Source organism: Haliotis rubra, unplaced genomic scaffold, assembly GCF_003918875.1.
Source record: "Haliotis rubra isolate DU_JTF1 unplaced genomic scaffold, ASM391887v1 Scf349, whole genome shotgun sequence".
In the NCBI taxonomy this organism is placed as follows: domain Eukaryota; kingdom Metazoa; phylum Mollusca; class Gastropoda; order Lepetellida; family Haliotidae; genus Haliotis; species Haliotis rubra.
The window spans coordinates 881786-902155 of record NW_025767023.1 but is presented as its reverse complement, the minus strand read 5'-3'; the positions used below and the strand labels follow the sequence as shown (position 1 = coordinate 902155).

General features: G+C 39.2%; 1 protein-coding gene across 1 annotated transcript in view; it reads left to right on the top strand.

Annotated features, from left to right (window-relative positions):
* Positions 1–20370, top strand: part of LOC124284940 — a 193255-nt gene that overhangs the window by 110568 nt on the left and 62317 nt on the right. Inside the window, exons 8-16 of the mRNA XM_046721072.1 lie at positions 5249–5314; positions 7981–8038; positions 8808–8894; positions 10520–10596; positions 12336–12440; positions 13911–14052; positions 14507–14654; positions 19924–20057; positions 20247–20369. Of these exons, the coding sequence (XP_046577028.1) occupies positions 5249–5314; positions 7981–8038; positions 8808–8894; positions 10520–10596; positions 12336–12440; positions 13911–14052; positions 14507–14654; positions 19924–20057; positions 20247–20369 (940 nt within the window). The remainder of the gene's footprint in view (positions 1–5248; positions 5315–7980; positions 8039–8807; positions 8895–10519; positions 10597–12335; positions 12441–13910; positions 14053–14506; positions 14655–19923; positions 20058–20246; position 20370) is intronic.

Genomic DNA, 20370 nt, shown 5'->3' with positions numbered 1-20370 from the left:
TTATGCCTTTATTGATAATGTTACTATGGGGAGGTATTAAAGGGAAATGCATGAACCAGATAATGTTCAGGTAGGCTGACCCATGTGTCGTGTCCTTTGTCACCTGTTGCATGAGGGTACTCTCTCTGACTACCCAAATAACATCCATAATTTCAAGTTTTTATATTGAACATTTCTCCTGAAATTCAGACAAGATAATATAATCATTACTATGAAATTAAAATCGTCTGAGAATAGCTTCTTACCATATATATACTTATTAAGATAGGAGCAAGGAAAGGTAAAAGTCATTCTGACAGCAAAGCAGTCACACTTAGCATTTCAGGTCCAGTTTTAGGAATATCTGCATCAATGATATATGGTAATACAGTGTTGATATTAGAGCTGATAGCACATAAATATCATGATTTAAAAGGAACATTTAGATTGGCTGAAATATGTGTATTGATAGCAGCAATCGGTTAAGGTTATGATAATGTTAACAGACTCAACATGAAAATTGCAGTTACCCAAGTATGACCGAGAACTATCTAGTATCAGTGCACTAGAGGTTGAGTGAAGGTTAATGGACCAATGTTATAGTTGTAGAGAACACACAGCAAGTGGTTGTCTCTATCCGGAAACATCATCAAGTCTTCCTCGGGGATCAGTCCCAGCAAGTTGCTGTGTAATGGCTTGAGGAACGAGATCTATATACCTGGCTCAAAATAACCTCGATGAAAGAAGTGATATTGGATTAAGTAACACTCCAGCTTTGTGGGGGAGATGTTGTTTGCGTTCTATTTCAATCCAAGTTGACACAGAATTTCGTGTTGTGGGTTCCTTCTCTGTGTTGTTTCAACCTGCTGTTGAACATCTCAAATGCTTTTTCTTGGCTTTCACATTTTGCTTGGGTACAACATTGAAGTGCAAGAATGTAAATAAGCTTAAACTGGTTGATGGCCTTGAGGCGGTATCGGTATAGTCGGTTTCTCTTTGCCAGTACTTTCAGAATTTAGTGGCAATTTGTCAGGAAGATTTGGTGTTTGGCCTTTTGCATGTTTCTTTGAGAATTTATGCATACTTGAGCATTCCAAAATGTCTGATATATAGATTTGCACGTCTGAAACTGTATAAGCGAATTCTTCAAGGGGACTGAACCTAGTTCTGTATGTCGTCTGTCGGAGACCGTTTTTGTCGTTCTAATGTTTCAGGACTGTGATTTATTACAGATCCCGGAACCAGTCACATTTCAGTGTGCAGTAAAATGTCACTTTGAGATTCAGGTCCTCCAGACGAGATCGTAAAACACTGCCTTTGTCTTGAAAATGTTACAAGTGAATTCCTTTTCCTATTCCGAATGATTTGGTGTCAGATTGATTGAACAAAAAGACTTCATCTTGATGGCTGCTTCTCTGGTCATAGTTTTAATAGGTAGGGACTAGTTGGTCTGCTGTTAATGTTTTTCTAAAGATCGTGTTTTATGTGTTTAAGACTTTTTTTTCTTGGGTGTTATCATTTGTCTGAAATTTTCAAAGTTAATTTCTGTCAGGAGTATTAAGTTTTGAAATTGTAGATGTTTGAGATGCAGTAATTTTTGAATGCTTTGTAAAACATTAGGATCATCGGTGTCAGGAGAAGATTGCATGCTTTGCTTTCTGAACAACTGTTGGGTTCAGTTTTAATGACTTCATCTCACCACATACTGACAGAACCAGATAAGAAAGATACTGCATGAAGGTTTTGGACAGAAATGGAACTGTAATGGTTGGGTAATGGAATATGTTTAAACTTTGGCAGTACAATTTGTAGTTTATCAAAACAACGTTTTATGTTTTTCTGATTGAGATAGGGCCATGAAGTTTGTGATATGGGAAATGTGTTCAGATGTCATGGACCTTTGGTAGATGTAAAACTGGGTCAGTAGTCAATATTTGGGGTCATTTCGGGGTCAGAGAGTAGAAACTGGTAACTGGGTTAGTTGAGGTCAGCAGTCATGGCTGCCATCTTTTTTGTCTGGGGACTGAATTAAATAGGTTTGCGTTACAACCATGCTGACTTGTACATAATAAATAATGACTTGGTTGAAGTTGGGATGACAGCTAGGTCTGTCCTGTCTCACATGATTAACCATTGTTGGTATGGTTGTAGCCATTTTTCAACAGAACAGTTTATCATTGTGTAGGGGTTTGCGTCTTTGTTGTCTCACTGTGATATCTGAGAAGGAATGACCAATATATGAGGCTTAACATTGAGCTCCCATCCCGACAGTCACTTCTAATTAATTTAAGAAGAGCTACAATGTTTTCAATGATTTCATCTTTAGCATGTATTTTGGTTGTCAAATGTTTAGAAAATTTAAGAAGAAAAAATCTGGTTATGAAATAGGGGGACTTGCTTCAAAAGACCCAAACAGCTAGCTGTAGGTTTCGAGGAAACATGTGAAGCCAGTGTAATTCTAACTTTTCAGTCTGTCATTTCATAATGATTGTTTAGGGTGTGTTCACTTTTTGTAGTTAATCTCATCTGAGAGAAGCACTTGATGAGCAGACATCCTAGAAGCAGGGAAGGGTATCTCTCCGCATCCAAACAGTATATGATCCTCCAGCTTAGGTCTGATGGGTGTCAGCTTGTAGTTGTCCTGGTCAGGAGGCTTCAGTGTATTACAACTGACATGCTCCATGTGGTGTAGATACCTTTGTACAACAAGAAGCTGGGTTCTGGGGCACTGGGTGTGGAGTAGAGCTGTGGGGTTGTGTGGTGAGGGAGGGGAGGTGAGGAAATGAATGAAGTTAGGGATGATGCTATGAACATAGAGAGGGGCTGCAGAGGATGTTTGGATTGGAGGTAGGCTGGGGGGCACTGTGGATGTAGGGAGGGTGCTGGAGGAATGGAGGATGTTTTGGGTGGAGGTAGGCTGGGGGGCACTGTGGAGGTAGGGAGGGTGCTGGAGGATGTTTTGGGGTGGAGGTAGGCTGGGGGGCACTGTGGATGTAGGGAAGGGTGCTGGAGAATGTTTGGGGTGGAGGTAGGCTGGGGGGCACTGTGGATGTAGGGAAGGGTGCTGGAGAATGTTTGGGGTGGAGGTAGGCTGGGGGCACTGTGGATGTAGGGAAGGGTGCTGGAGGATGTTTTGGGGTGGAGGTAGGCTGGGAGAGAGGCTGTAGGGAAGGGTGCTGGATGTAGGGAGGGGAGGAAGAGGGAAGGAACTGTGGGTAACAATGTGGCTGTGCATGCTGGCAGGTTTAAAGGGGTGGGGCCCTGGATGTAGGGATTTGGGAGTCAGTGGCTGTGCAGCTGGCAGGTTTAAAGGGGGGTAGAGAGGACGTTGGGGGGTCAGAGAGGACGTTATGGGTGAGTGATGGCAGGGAGCTTTGGGAAAATTGAATATAGGGATGAGTGATGGATCAGTTAAATAGGTCCATAGAACTAGGTAGCTGGTAAACCTTTGTGAACACAGGTTAACTTGTCAACCCTAAAGACCTATATTTGAATCCTGTAAACAGAAGGTGATATAGCTGGAATAGAGGGTAAAAAAAACTACTACCGGTAACTCAAATCACCTGAAGTCTTCATTCAAAATATTTTTCAGTCAAATTTATTCATTCTAGTTTACAATTTGACATTGAAATGGTTAAGTTGACATGAGGTCATCAAATATTTCTTCATGTAGTTCATCTAGTTCATGTAGTTTTTCTTCAATACTTCTAAGCAGGAAACAATTGTTTCAAGATCTGACAGTCACTTTAAGTTTGTGAGATGCTTCTATAGGTTAGTGCCAGGTATTTCCTGTGCTTGTGACAATGACTCAGAGGGGACACCTCCCACCTATTGCCAGTCACACAATGATGTGAAGCAGTTGCTGCCACTGCCTAATGAATCACCGCCATGTAGGTCAGTGTGTGTGTAGGAAGATGGGAGAGAAGGATGTACAGGCCTAACTGTTGATGCCTCCTGTAATAGCCAGGCACTTGGTGGATCCTAGCCTCATCATTGGGTGTATGTTTACTGACAGTCAGGTCAGTTCAGCTGCGACAGATTGCTAGGTTTTGGAATTCAGGATCTTCAGTTTTGATCCGGTTGCTGCCTGTGCCAAAATCTTTTGAGAAAATGGATTTTTGCCTTATTTCCAGTGGGTTTTAGTGGGGAAAATCTGATCTTACTTGACCAGATGAGAGTTGACCTGATCGTTGTGTTATTGTGTTAGACTTACTTTAATGGCATTTTATATCTTAGTACATGGCCTGTTATTTCTGATCTTTCTTGAGAGGAAGAAAGTTTAACTGACTGTTGTGTTATTGTGTTAGAACAGTGGCTGTGCATCTTTAAAAATCACAATTTGTTTTGTTGGGTTTGTGTTTAACTCAGCTGGTCATCAGCTATCTTAGTTCATTTGCTGTCTGTCCGTCATCAATCATCAGTCTAAAGAAGTTTTTGATGGCTTCTGTACAGGCTGACAAGCCTAATTGTATGAATTTGAAATGTTCAGCTCTGATAGCGGGAGTGCTGATCATTTAGTTATCTAATTATTATTATTTTAGGATATTTATATAGCGCACATATCCACACACTAGTGCATGCTCAAGGTGCTGTTAATTTTCCCCTCGATCATTGGATGTCAATCTCAATGGCTCATCGTATTATCAATCTCAACTCCCTGTGGAGTATACAACTCTTGCTGCCACAAGGCGCATTGAGTTATTGTGGCTTTCTCATCCTAACGATAGTGGTGTTCCGATTAATTGAAAAAATCGAAGATTGGTAGCAGTGACCTAACGACCAAACAATCGAACACAAACGATTTTGGAACTACTGTTTTAGTCTTTGAAACACTTGACGATGTAACATATCTTCGGAGTTGTCAGGGCCTGAAAACTTGTTTAATTCTTAGAAAAATCACTTCACTAACCGAAAAATTATGACTAAATATTTCTTTAAGACTCCAGGAAGTTAATGTTCATGAAATATTAGTCATCACTTCAAAGTAGCAAGTTGCACCATGTTATACATATCTGCAATAACAACCTGGATGGGAAAATCTGAAAAATGACGCTAACCAATTTGTTTCGATGATTGTTCGTTGGTAATGAAGCAATCATCAATTGTGATATTTCATCCAATTCACAACACTACCTAACGAGGTAATGTGGAGCAGCTTCGGTCTATTTTATGACAGTGACATTCTTCTCCTGCATGTTTTGAATGTGTGATATTTAACGTGGCAGTAGGTTGTGTGGTGAATATAAAATCGCTGTTCTGTTTGTTGCAGTGAGGACCGTATATTATCTTATTATCAGAAGCTACAAGGGACATCCAGAGGCCTTGCCATTGTCAAGTGAGTTGCTTTTTGTTCTTCAACTTAGACTGTGCAATAAATGATTAAATGCCAGAAGTCAGTGCATGATTTAGGATGCATGGTACCCTTACGGTCCGGGTTAGAATTGGTCTGTAGCAACCCATGCTTGTCACATGAGGCGAGTAACTAGATCAGTTGGTCAGGCTCGCTGACTTGGTTGACATATGTCATCGTATCTCAGTTGCGTAGATCGATGCTCATGATGTTCATCACTGGATTGTCTGGTCCAGATTCAGTTATTTACAGACTGCCTATAGCTGTAAAATGCTAAGTGTGGTATTAAACAACAAATGAAAGTATGCATGTTTTCTTGTCCAGAAGACTTTTTTTCAGAAGAACAGTTGGATAGCCTTGTTGTTAAAGCATTTGCTTGTCAAGCCAAAAACCTGGGTTCGATTCCCCACAGTGGTACAATGTGTGAAGCACTTTTCTGGTATCGTTTGTTTAATGGTGCACTCATCAATATTCCAGCTATATGACAGCTGTCTGTAAATAATAGAGTCTGCCCAGACAATCTAGTGAGTGATAGCATGAACATAACTTTACTAACTTGGGATGCAATGGCATGCAAGCAAGCCTGAACATTTCTCAGGTAGATAGAAGAGGATACTTAATTGTCTTTCAAAGGTTAAATAATTTTAAAGGAATATCATAAGTAATCTTTGTTTATTGATATTTTTATTTTATTTTTCAATTTTACTTTTGCATATTCAAATAACCCACCTGCCATATAGATTTAAAGGAAGATGTGTAATAAGTTTTGAGCCAAGTAGTATGTATGTTGTGGATAATATACGAGAACTGTTTCGGAAATCATCGAACCAACCAAAGTGAACCCGAGGGCAATGTACCGCCAGAATAAACTCCCAGGGATAATCAGTCTGAACCATTAGACTTGGGACGACTCCGTCAAGTAGAAGGGAAGCTTATTGCCTCCTGTTTGATGTCCTAGCTACAGGAAGGATGTCTTAAACACAAGTACTAGGTCTGTCTCAAGAGGCTGCTTGTGAACTTTCAAGGTGATGCAGATGACAGACCTTGGGCAAGGCTACTTCCTTGATACTTTGTGATCAAGATGCAGTAATAGCTGTGAGGTCATGAATGATTGTAAAACATCAGAGTTTCTGAAAAACATAGGTGATGTTACGTCAACAAGTAACTTAGTGAAGCTGAGATGGAGTTTGGAAATAGTTTTGTACAGGTTCTCATGACCTTTGGTGAGAAATGCTGATAGACAATGTCAGAAATCTGGAAGGCTTGTTGTAAGTAAGAGGTGACTAATGGAATTGCGTAGTGCAGCTTGCAGATGGGACTGATGCATGTCATCTCGTCCCACGTGATGCCCGATGCTTACGATATCAACCACTGGTTGTCTGGTCCCGACTCGGTTTCTTACAGACCCATGTCATACAGTGCTTTTGTACGAAGAATCCAGTATTGATCTTCCAAGTTCCAGTTGGTACTGGTGGTGACCAATGTCAAAATGTCTTCACAAGGACATATTCAGTTATGATGTAACAAATCATACTGGTAGAGTGAGTGAGTGAGTTTAGTTTTACGCCGCTTTTAGCAATATTCCAGCAATATCATGGTGGGGGACACCAGAAATGGGCTTCACACATTGTACCCATGTGGGGAATCGAACCCGGGTCTTTGGCGTGACAAGCGAACACTTTAACCACAAGGCTACCCCAGTGACCCTCATACTTGTAGAAAGAGGAGAGGGTGGGTGCATGTGCATAGCTCGAGTCCTTGAGGTGTGCTGAATTATTTCACCCTAAATCTTTGGGTTTAAACACCCTAAGACTTCCATGCTTGATTTCAAACAAGAGTCACGTCTTTCTCAATGTGGCCATTGTGATTCAAGCAGTCAATGATTACAATAAGCCTCTGAGATGTACCTATTGTGAGAACCAATCGAACCAATCGGGCGTCATCTGGTGGGCTGTGAGAGGGGCTATTCCTGACCGCTAGAGGTGTGAGACTGTGTAATTAAAGCAGTTCAGCACCTTGATCGATGTAGGTCCAGCTTAGACAGGGGATAATGGCACAGAATTAGAGGATCATTGTCACAGCCTGAAAGCTAATATGTCTCGAGTATAATGATCACTTCACTGGGAATAGCACAAAATAGAGTCCATATATCAGTGTATGGTCTCCTTGGAAAATGAAATAACAGGAATCATTGGTGGCTTCAGGACTTGTTCTGGTGCGAGCTATGGGATAACAGCTTGTAGAGGTTGGATAATGTGTATTTAAAATTGGTGAATTACACAATGAGTTCTTAGAACTGGACCTTATTGGGGATTGGTTGGTTATCATGGATTCCGAATATGGATTGGACTCAGATGGTTGAACTTGAACAAAGTCAACTTATAGATATGCCGATTACAAGAACCATGGGAATGGATACAGGGGTTTTAACATAGACCTACTGTTGTTGTTGTTGTTGTTGTTGTTGTTAAAATGCCACTCTCAGCAATATTGTGAGTACACGACATCTATATATGTATTAGATAATAAACATTCAATATAGGCTGAAAGGCAGCATTAATTGTTACCATTTGCCTGTTTGGTGATAGTTTTAGTAATACGTTTAAACCCTTTATGTTTACTCCACTAAAGAAAATGCATTTCTCTTTCAGTTATATGAATATAGTTGAACGACTTCCTACATACGGTATACACTACTACGAAGTCAAAGTAAGTATGCATTGGAAGAAAAGATTCTATTGAAGGTTTCTGATTATTCGTTTAAAGGTTTCTCATTCACAATAACATGAACAATAATTGTGGAATACATACTTGTTCTTTTATAGCTTTTAATTGTTAATCTTTCAAACAAAAACAAAATCCACACTTTTGTGCTACACCATTTGCCCTTCCAACTGGAGTAAGGAATTTTATCATGGATCAATCTTTAGATTGTATAAAGCATTCATGGGGTGCATGCATGTGTACATTAAATTGGACAATATCAGGCACAGTAAGTCTGGAGCCTACCAACGTGTTGAGTAGTTGCTTGCTGCTGGAGATTGTGCTCACACACGAGTTGTTGTCGGAACGAGGGAGGTGGCTGAAAAAGTGATAATTGCTTATATGTACCATTCCATGTGCTGATGTTTGAGTGAATACCTTCAAGTGCAAGCAGTCCATGAATCTGCCCCAGATACTGCTTTCTCTGCCATTATTTAGAAATATTTAATTTATAATGGTGTATCGTTTGTGTCCATCAGAATCTTGTGCAGTGTTCTCCTGGCCTCAGTGGTAAATCTACTGTAGTATATATCGATATACATTGTCTTGGGTTGTATTCTCCTCATGTAGCTGAGATTGAAAATTGAGTGCACACAGATCCATTGACTGGGGTAGGATTGTAGCGCTATGAACATTCTTTGGGATGTAGATTTGGTGGTTACTGATATACATAATGTTATTATGATTATTAATATTATGTACTCTTTGTTCCCAGGACAAGAAAGACATTCCATGGTGGTTGGGTATCAGCCCAAAGGGGATCTCAGTGTTTGATAAGAACGACAAGACAACGCCAAGAAAGGTAAGGTCCACTAATGTTTACAAAAGAACTTGAGAAAGATCCGGATTGTCTGATCTGGATTTTATACATACAAGCAACAGTGACATGGCTGGATTACTGGGGCATAAAATAACATTCATTTGATAACAGTCTGTGTGATGATGCAAGAATGTTTTGAACATGGATAGAGATGTCATAGAGAGGCAGGTCTCGTTGCAAAGATGTTTTGCTCAGTTTCGGACAAACATCATCACCATCAACGTCGTCTTTATCCATGTCTTGTGTTTGCGTCATGTGGGGCAGTGGGGTAGCCTAGTGGTAAAAGTGTTCACTCGTCACACCGAAAACCCGGGTTCGATTCTCCACATGGGTACAATGTGTGATATTGCTGGAATATTGCTAAAAGCAGCATAAAACCCAACTCACTCACTGTCGCCTTTGGAAAAATGGGAAGTGTGGTGTCTTGTTGATTAGAATGGATGGATGCAGTTTTGTAGGGCTTCTTTTAATAGAGAGTTTGCAAGTGAAACAAATCACTTCAAAATGGTTTCAATAGTAGGACTTGTCAGTTTGTCAGGGGGACCTGTCTGAGTTAGGAAACTTTCAGCTGGAGGCAATGGAAGTTCAGCAGTTTGCACTCTGATTCTGGTTAATGCTACATGGATAACATACGTTTTACAAGCAGTGAAGGTTGACTGCAATGATCTTTGTGAAGAGGATACTTCCTGTAATATGAGCTCAGAGCATGAAGTGGCAGTCTTGTGTGTGATGTGCACTCGTGACATGTTGGAAATGAGAGTTATCTCCCCTGGACTGTTGCCCAGGAAGCATCTTGCACTCATAGACAGGTGCTGTCATCATGGTTGTCAGCTGTATTGTTTTGCTGCTGTCAGCCACAGATGACGTGCATAAAAAGGAGAGTTATCTCCCTTGGAGTGTTGCCCAGTTTCCTTGCTGACAGATGAGTGTGCGTAGTGTTGTTAACTCGCTTGTGAATGTCAGAAAAACTGCCAACGAGCAACCACCATCCAGTACTGTTCTCATTTAGCCAGTTCCAGAACAGAGCTTTGTTATATGATCCGTGTTGCGTATCTAAAGTATGTGACATTATCTGTTGGATATATATAAGAAATGTCACACGATACTAGTGATATTTTCCAGATGCAGCACAATCTGTGGGAATATTTCAAGATATTTATGATATCCTGGTACACAACACAAGGATATATTTCAAATATTCCATATGATATTTATGTCATATTTAAAATATGGATATATATTTAAGGATCTAATGGAAATATTTCAGAAAAGACCTGTCATAGTTTTGATATGTTCAAGATTTTTAACTCCATCTGGTGTATAAATTTCACAAATGACATAATAATTGTGATATATTACAGATATGCAAGACGAGCAGGTGGATATATTTCACAAATGGAACAATATAATTATGATTTGTCACAGATATGCAACACGATCAGGATATATTTTGCAAATGACGCATGATATTTATGATATATACTAGATTTGCAACACAATCTGGTGGATATATTTTACAAATGACACAATAATTACGATATATTCCAGATATTCACCATGATGTGGAGGATATATTTCACAAATGACACAATATTTCTATGTTCCAGTTATTCACGTGGAAACAGCTAGAGAACCTGTACTACAGAGACAAAAAGTTTTCAATAGAAGTGCATGATCCCAAACGGTGAGTGTCGATGTCGGGTTGAAGATGCCATTCCTGCGTAAATGTGTTACGTCACATCTGCACATGTAACTTCACAGATGTATCTGATACCAACTAGCATGGTTAAGTTACCTATTTTGTTTTGATTTAGGATATAGCTGTCTTGCATCCGTAAATTTTAGACAATGCACTTATAATTTTGAATCTCTGTGTTTGCATGAATTCAGTGTTTTATTTGTTCTGATTGGGCGAGGGTTGAGAATACTTTACAATTGTAAGAATTGATGATATTTGACAAAAGGAGAGAAATGTTTTCAGAAATTAGAAGAGGGTACAATAATTACTGTTTAATTGAGAATTTCTAAAGACCACTTTATTGTTATATCACTTCATATCACCCGCTTCAGTTGTATGAAGGTGCCTCGAGACTTAACATATTGATACAAAATATTAAAATATATATATAAACCACATGAATATGGGTTGACATTCTAACCAGTTTACAAGGAGGTTGGTTTGCCTCCCCATCTAACACTCCCTTCCCTTGGGTTTTATTGGTGAAGGAAAAAAATATTATTTTTTCCTTAATTACTCACAATTTGTACTGATAACACATTCTAATGCACCTGATCACTGGAGGACAATATTGCATGATCTGTATTCTATGTGAATCTTGTCATTGAGGGGTGTTATGATCTCCAACATGGTGGCCAAAGGGAGATAACTCTTTGAAGTTGTGCAGGATTGCATTTTGAATTTGAATTGTTCGTTTGGAAGATCTGTGACTGCAGTGCCTGCTCTGCTTTTGTGTGTGCACGGCTGCATGCTCTGTCCATACATCTTCCTTCCATACTTTCATTAGTATAATATTGCTCTCACTTCCATTTTATCCTAATTATTATAAGTAGAATCATCACCCTTTTTCATTCGCCTTTAACCCTATTGGCTCAACTATCCTCATCTTATCATCATCATCATCATCATCATCATCGTCATCATCATCATCAAATCATTCCAAACGCATAGGAACCTTGATTGAATGAAATAATTGATTGAGCATTTTCATAGGCTCTTTGCACCTTTTACATCATACTAACAAGACTTCGTAAAATAAACACCCAAAATCCAACACTTATTGATGAATAATTTCAAAACATGTCATTGTAATGTCTGTGCATGTAGGACAGGTATGGTGCAACCCATTTGCATGACTGACAGAAACAGCAAGTCCAGTTCAGACTCCTAGTCCTGGGATTTGGATGACATAACCGGGACTTGAAGGGTTAATGACCTGGAAATAGTGGGTTAATGCATGGGTGTATAGGATCCATGTGTGTTGTCATGGCAATAACTAACCCAGGGTGTGGGAAGTACTTGCTCGTCACCTTTCTTACCTAAATAGAATTTCAGAGGCACCTTCTTTCAAGTTGAAATAGGTATAACTTTTCTATATTCTTTGAAAACTACTTCAAAGGAACTACTCTCAAATCCAAAAAGATTACGACCATTACTATGAAAATTTAGAAAGTGGTACATTGACTTTTGGATATTTGTTATTTATTTTAGATTTTTCTTCCATACTTTTGGGGGGGTTGAAGTCCAAAAAGACTTTGGGAAAAACGGTTGGGGTTTTGTTGTTGTTTTTAGAGATGGGGTATCCAGTTTGTTTAGATTAAAAAAGATTACCCGAATTTTAGGAAAATGAAGATCTTGAATGTTGGTGCATCAGCTTACCTGATATGTTTGTTCCAACTATTTAGTGTCATCCACACATTGAGCAGTTTCAACCTTTATGAGGACGCAATACGTGAACCATTAACAGAGTTTGATGACCTTTCGGATGCAATTTCCGACCCGAGCACTCAGTAAGTATGTGACATGGAAGCAGGTTGGCTTTGGGAACTTCACAGGGCTAGGGAGTCTTGGTCGCTTGTATACATCATGCACTTAGGGAACTAGTTTCTGGCCATTATCTCTTCTTGTAAGGCGTAATTGCTGATTTTCATTATTAAATGAAAAACGAATTCAGTAATGTGTGAGTGAGTTTTAGTTTTTACGCCACTTAGAGCAATATCACGGCAGGGGACCCCAGAAATGGGTTCACACATTGTACCCATGTGAGGACTCGAACCCGTGTCTTTGGTGTGCCAAGTGACCGCTTTAACCACTAGGCTACCCCATCGCCCCTTCAATAATGTGAAGTTGAATATTATGTTTAATGCTTCTGAAAGTTTAGTTAACATTGTTCCTTGAATTGAAATGGTAGTTTCGGTTGTGCTAATGAACTCGGGACATGGGGACAAGCATTTTAGTGGATTTCTTCTCTGCATAGTACAATGTATGTCCGTTCCTGGTGTCCATGGAATAATGCTCAATAATGGGGCACAGATTATTTAAGACTCACAGTTCACTATGCAGTAGCATCTCTTTGGCACCAATGATTGTTTGTTCCAATCCCAGTTTAGCATGATTATTATGTTCATGGGTTTTATCAAAGGGGTAAACATCGAAGACTCCCATCACTTTGACCTTTCCTACAACATCAGTCAGAGACACTATGAAATACCTGGAATATTTTGTTTAAAGTTGTGTTAAACCCAACTCACTGCTTGAATAAGTTGAACCTCTCACTTATGATCAGGGTTGATTGAATACATTGTGACTACATTTAGTGCTTTGGCTCGTACTTCGGTCAACACAACAGCCGAATCTAGCATCATTTTCATCCATAAAGTACCATTCCAACATCAACATTCCGATATCATCTCACTGTGATTATATTGCTTAAAGCATATACATATATGTGCTTGTAGCTGCAGCATTAATCTTAGATTATTTCTAAAGTGTATCAAAGTGAGAGATATATCGTTCTTGTGTTATAGTTTTGATTGTGTATGTTTTTTGTGTTATAGTTTTGATTGTGTATGCTTGTTGTGTTCTTGTGTTGATTGTGTTTGCCAGTTTGTGCACAGCTATCTGCCCCTGTGTGGTAGAATAGTTATCGCTTTGAATAATGGGATATGACTCTTCATTTTGTATATATTCACTTAATGCATTGAAAGAGATCGTAACTTCGCTTAAATTTTGTTTTTGTTGCAAAGGTATATATTCCACAACTAAAATATATCAGTATGTGTGCATTTATGCCACAAAACATTCTTGTACAAAAAAAAAGAAGAATTGCAATCGTCAAATTGTTTCTTCTGTAAATATGGCTTTCCATCGTTTAGTTGATTTTGAGATACTGCTGATCACATTACACAGTTAAGACTGGGTAATGATGTGATAATTGTGCAAGGTTCTGCTGTGTATAATAAGCCATTCTCTTTCTTCAGGGTGTCTGTGAGCCGGAGAACATTCGGCCCTGGTAACGTCAACGTTCATGCCTGGTTCGCCTCTTCACATCAACTCACAAAATGTATCTGGCAAATGGCCGTCGCGCAACATCAGTTCTACCTCGATCGCAAACAAAGCAAGGTAGGACAGGCTGCGAATATTTAACTGTTTAATTTTGAGGGAGAAAATTTATCTGAAGAAGGGCTGAGCAGCTTTGTAAAGGTTTAATGTCTTTGAACGGCATTTAGAGACTGTATTTTGTAAAGATTTGTAGGTTAAATTCTGTTTCACGATGAACTGGAGTTTATTGGTTATCCCTTTGTCGGTCCATCTGGACATCAGTTCTGTCTCCAGAGTTATGTCCCTTAGGTATTACAGGATGAGCCAGTGGTTTGAGATGGAAGAAATGGTTCTGATGTCTGGAAAACTGAAGAAGAAATAAAAAGCAGGAAAATGTTCTAAACCAATTGGTGTGTGGCAAAGACACTATTTTGAAGCATATCTGTTAATGGCAGGTGTTCGATTACTCATGATATATGAAATAGATTTTAAGGAATTGATGGGAAGCTCATGTTCATGAACACTTGTGTTTCAGGCAACACTGCCAAGTGCTCGGAGTATGAGCGAGATCGCTGCTGACTTATCAAAGAGTACCACGTCATTACCCGGTTCTATTGGCTCTGATCTCAGTCGTAGTGCCAGCTCCCAGAGCTTGCCTAGTCTCACCACTTCCAGGTTTGATTGTGAGTACACTTCAACTTTTTTGTTAATTACGATGAAGAAACTTCTCAGAATTACCCACATGAGATCCTCCCATAGTTGAACTATCCATGCTGGAGTGGTTGGGGTAGCCTTGTGGTTAAAGTGTTCAACCATCACGCTGAAGGTCTGAGTCGGATTTCCCACATGGGTGCAATGTGTGAAGCCCATTTCTGGGCTGTGATGTTGCAGAAAGTGACGTAAAGCCGATCTCACTCACTCTATCACTCAAGCAATCACTCAAAAACTATACCTGCTGAATCCCACTGACTTCAGGGTAAAGCATCCTAAACCTGGTTGCTGCCATTTTTGGTCAAGGGACATTTTCTGCATAAATGGTGTAAAAGATACATCATCGACAACACACATAGAATCTCACTATAAAACTATCTCACTATAAAACTAGCAGAGGCCCTAAGTAGGTCAATCAATCAATCAATCACTCACTCACTCACTCACTCACTCACTCAATCAATCACCAATCACTAACTGTGTAAGTATTATCTCACTATAAAACTAGCAGAGGCCCTAAGTAGGTAGGCACTCACTCACTCACTCACTAAGTAGGCTCACTCACTCACTCACTCACTCACTCACACTGTGTAGTATTATCTCACTATAAAACTAGCAGACGCCCTAAATAATCTTGAATCGTGTCTCATGACAAACACCTTTCGTGATATCAAGAACCAGAATGTATTTTCAGAGTGAAATGCACAAAATCATTACCATGTTCACTCACTCACTCTTGGTTGTCACTCACTCAAACTCTGATCTAGCAAGTGTCATGGTGTACATGTTTCAAATAACACAGTGCACATTTTTTTAGGCAAACAGACTAATTGAAGGATTTTATCTCAGTGACAAACAGACAATTGAAGGATTTTATCTCTGACACGCACACATTCTTGGCCAGCAACATATTGGTATATAACATGGATATCATTTAAAATCTGTCCTGAATGGTAATCCAAACAAAAATACACTTATAAATTCTTTTATACTAAAATTTGTCCATACTTTTATAATAAATTCGCATAGGTTTGATAAATGATGAATGATGTTCAATACCGGGCTGCTGGCTTTCCTATCATGCTGCATATTATTTAATATTTGTTTTATTCATGTATCAATGAAATGGAGAGGTATTCAAATAAACCATTACAGCTTGTTTACCAATCCTAGTTCAATTTATTTTGAATAAAATGTGTTTCCACTAACATATTGGTATAGAACAAACCATGTTTCTGACATTTTAATAAACATTATCATTGCCTTTTTCACCCATTTGACTGTGTCATTTAACAAAAATATTAATGTTTATTATGACGATATATTTAAAACTACTACAACAATGTTATATTGATGTCTACCACTGACCCAATTTTGAAGTGACAAATTGTAAAACCAAAATTCAAAATCTACAGAAGTCCATGTTAATAACCTTCAGTGCTGTCACAAAAATGTCTGTCTGTCAGTATTTACAATTTGGTGAATATAATTTGTTTAGATGATGCAGTTCTTCTAAACAAAATATATTCACCAAACACTGACAGACATTTATTTAACTGTAGTTGTTTGACCCTCACAAGATCTAATCAATTAGCTGTAAAAACAGTACAACCCAAGCCAGGTGAAGCCTGACAAAGAAGTTATCAGGTGAAGCAATAATCTCAATTGATCAACCTCGTCAAGCCTTTTATGTTTAACGAGCAGGTGATCACGAAAGGTAGTGAAGCCAGTGTTGTTCCAAAGAAGCCAGATGGGTTGTGACAGGGCTTCACTGTTGTGCTAGTTGATTGAGTGAGAAAGGCTGTGTAGATACAGAATAACTGGGTATATAAGTTGAGATGAGTCGAGATCTTTATGTCAGTCTAGTGCTATACGTGACAGTGATAGAGATGGATGTTTCAAAGATGGAGACTTGTGCCCAATTTGTTGATGCCCTGGCTTTGATGAATAGAGCTCTTCGTAGAGGTGAGAGTAGTTTTAGTAATGGAAACAATCTTGATGCAGTTCAGTTGTGTTAAGCTTAAAGCATTCAAAAATAGCTGTCTCTCAGTAAGATCAGAGGTTGCTTGAGTGTCAGCATTAGCTTGAAGCATTCATAAAATGAGAAGATCACAGACTGGATAGGCAAAGTCTTCAAAACCAGCTGGATATACTAATACCCAAAGATAATTAAATAAAGATATGTAATTTCTCCAGAAGTTTTGTATGTAAAGTGTATTAGTTTAGAAGTGATAGAAATGAGGGATGTCAATGCTCTTTTTATCACGCAACATATTCAGACTTTATTCATATGCCTTCATTAGGTGACTTTCCCCCTCTTTACAGATTTCAACTCCCAACAAACTGGCTTTTTATTAAAGTCTTAAATGGAATAAAGCTAACCGTGAAATAATCAATAATAATGATAATCACTTACTGATGTACTTTTTTTATATTTTACAATGCTGTTGATAGTCAGTAGTGCAGCTGCATATTAATGAATAAATTTGTCAGTGAAATTGTAAAATGAATAAAGTTGTCAAAGGCAAGGAATCTAAACTTAACACGTTTAATGAAGTAATGTGTGTCAGTAGCAGTGTCAAGCTTGTGACCAGCTTTGATGTAAGTTAATTAGGGTATTGAAAGTTTATTTGCTTAATTACATCATTGTCTTATTGGCAACAATGACTTGTTGACCTTGCAGATAAGATCAAAGACTCTGAATGCTTTGATCAGTGGACAGGTAACAAAGGTTAATACAACACCAGATACATGGTAGACATACAGTATACATTAATATTATCACTGTGTAGAACAAAACAACACTACCACCATTGGTTCATTTTCACCATTAGAGCTTAATTCAATGGATTTATTTTTCCCTGGAGAGAATTAATTCTAAAGGTTTAGTTTTTGAGGAAAATATTGAGAAACCCAGAGACATTTAAGACTTGTTAAACCCTTATTGGATTTGGGTGTATGGCAGGCTGGAGTTTGATATGACTCATGGTGGTTATGGCCATATTTTATTTGACACAATTACAATACAGGATTACTCATTTATAGCCCCACTTGATGAACTATTGATTCATCACACCCTTCTGTGTTTGTGGTACATGCTTTGTGGGTAGGACGATCAATACAGCAGACATTAGCACAACATAACCAAATATGAGGTTTTTTCTTCACTTTCAATAGCCTTTGAATCCATAATTGTCAATGTGAAAAGTTTAGATGAATAGTTCCACAAGCATAATTAATCTTATTTCATCATTTTCCTTAATGCTTTTTTTAATAAAAGTCATATTATGATGTTGGTTCATCATTCACAGTGTTCATTCTGTGAATAGTCATTGGCCATCTGGACATGGATGAATATCCTGTAAAAATTCCAAATCTCCAGCTCATGTCTAAATGACTCCAAATGCATTGTATTGATAGTAGTACTGGTATTTGTATGTACATTAGGGGTTCTAACTGAAAACAATTCCTTAAACATCGTCCAGTATATCAATTAGCTACAAAGAATAATGTCTAACACTTCCAACAAAAGATAAGAGATTGTTGCCTGCCAATGTTAGTTCTGCCACTATGCTGTCTGGACAGACAATGAAGCGCAATCAGACTTACTTATTGGATTCAATCATCAAATAAACCTACAGCTGTAAGTGTAAGGAAACAGGTAGACTCAGCAAATACATGCATAAAAACAAGTGGGAGTGGTAAAAATCACACTGTTAGTGTCACAATGACAGTGAGACAGTGTGTTGTTTCACACCATTATGAAAACAATAGGACTCAGGAGAGAGCCCTGTCACCTCAGGGGGTAATCCACTTCCTCAAGCCTGGCTGGCATCACAGGAACCAGCCCCTTCAGGACCCTGAAGGGATCAACACTACCCTTTTGTCCTGCCTTTCTCTCAGCTTGAAGGGATAAGCCGAGGGGATTATCCCAGCTATATTACAGGCTGGAGATTTGTCAGGTTCATTTGCAACAAGGACCTTGTGTAATTCACCAGTACGTTGTTCACCAGTGTTATTCTTCAACATGATACTAAGTATGAAAACCCTTGCATAGCATGTGTAATGTCTTTAATTAGAATCACTGTGAATTACATCTGGGCTGGGGACTTTAATTGTAACATAAATTTTGATTTGTAAATATTAAATACAGTTATTTGGTATTTCTAAATTTAATGTCCTGAGAAATGTTAAAAACATATTACCCAGTTATTGATGTGGACATGTTCGGACATCTCGCTCAGGGCTTGATGGGGCAGATTCGATTAATTATACAGTTTATGAGAATTATTCCTGCTTGGGGCAGGTTTCCAGGTTATCGCAGACTATTGATCTGATAGGAAATATCCATGAGAGCCAGGTATTCCAGTCTTATCCTAATCCCACATTCTTGGCTGTTTTTTCTGGCCGTATGACATCACCACTGTGCAGCATATAGAAGCTATTGATTTTCTGCACTTGACTGTTCACAATGTGCACGGAGCAGGCTTCTCCCAGTTAGCATCCATGATGAGACTGATTCAGGCTATGGTGAACCAACCCTTTGTGGCTGGACCACCCTCCACCTCCCCGTGTAGATATTCGTAACCCGGAGTACATGTGATCTGTGAGACATATTTGTGTGAAGCATGCACCATGTTTGAAGGTAATGTAGGCGCAATGAGGTCACCTCTGTGTCATGGGTAGGTGACTCGATTGATCACTGGCCATACCCTTTTCCCTTTGAAAAAAGCTATGCTGTGAATTCAATGCTCACTGAATGGGTGACGTGGTGTTTACAACTAAGAATGACAGCAATGTCGATCTTGCCTGTGGGAAGTGTGTGAATTTATCTGAGCTGGTTATCGTGGGACACTGTGGAAAGATGCTAGGTAGATGATCTATTTCCGATGGGTTTTATGGCTGTGATATACACTTGGCAGTTATGTTTCCAGTTGAGGAATTCTGCGTGTTGTGTCTACACGGCTTGTGTATTGAGACATGTCACTGTCGGTTGAATGTCAAGTAAGGCACTTATTGAGATGATATGAGACTGATGTCAGATCCTGTACACCATTAACCATTGACACTTCCTGAATACTTGCTGTATTTCCTTGTGTGGGAACATCGTCATGATGGACAAAGGTTGATATTGCAACATCAGCTGTTGGATGTTGTATTTTTCAGTGTATTCATGGTAGACATATATGGTACATGGTATTTTGTTGATTTTTCGAGACTCATGTTGTGTGTCTTTTTCAGTGAACATTGAGCAGGCGGACTCGATCAAGGCCCAGCGTGAGATGTACCAAGCGTTGCGGGCGCGGAAGGAGGCGTTGGAGGAGACCCTGAGGAGGAAGACTGAAGAGTTGAAGAGACTATGCTTCCAGGAAGGGGTAGGTTGACTGCTTTCAAACGGCATCAGTTTAGCCCAAGTATATCCTTATCCTGATAATATGCTTGTCTGTGTCATGGTCCAGTAAATCAAAGTCTATATTAACTGCTTCTGAAGTTGCCCGAGGCACTGATAATGTAAACTGCAGATTATGTTGTTGCTCCGATACTTAAACTGCTGTATGTTCCAGGAACTGACTGGGGAGCTACCCAAGGAGACTCCCCTTGCCCCAGGGGAGCAGATCCCTACCTTCAGGAGGAGGGTGGGGACATCCTTCTCCCTCTCGGCCAAGGCAGTCAGCGGAACAGATGAGG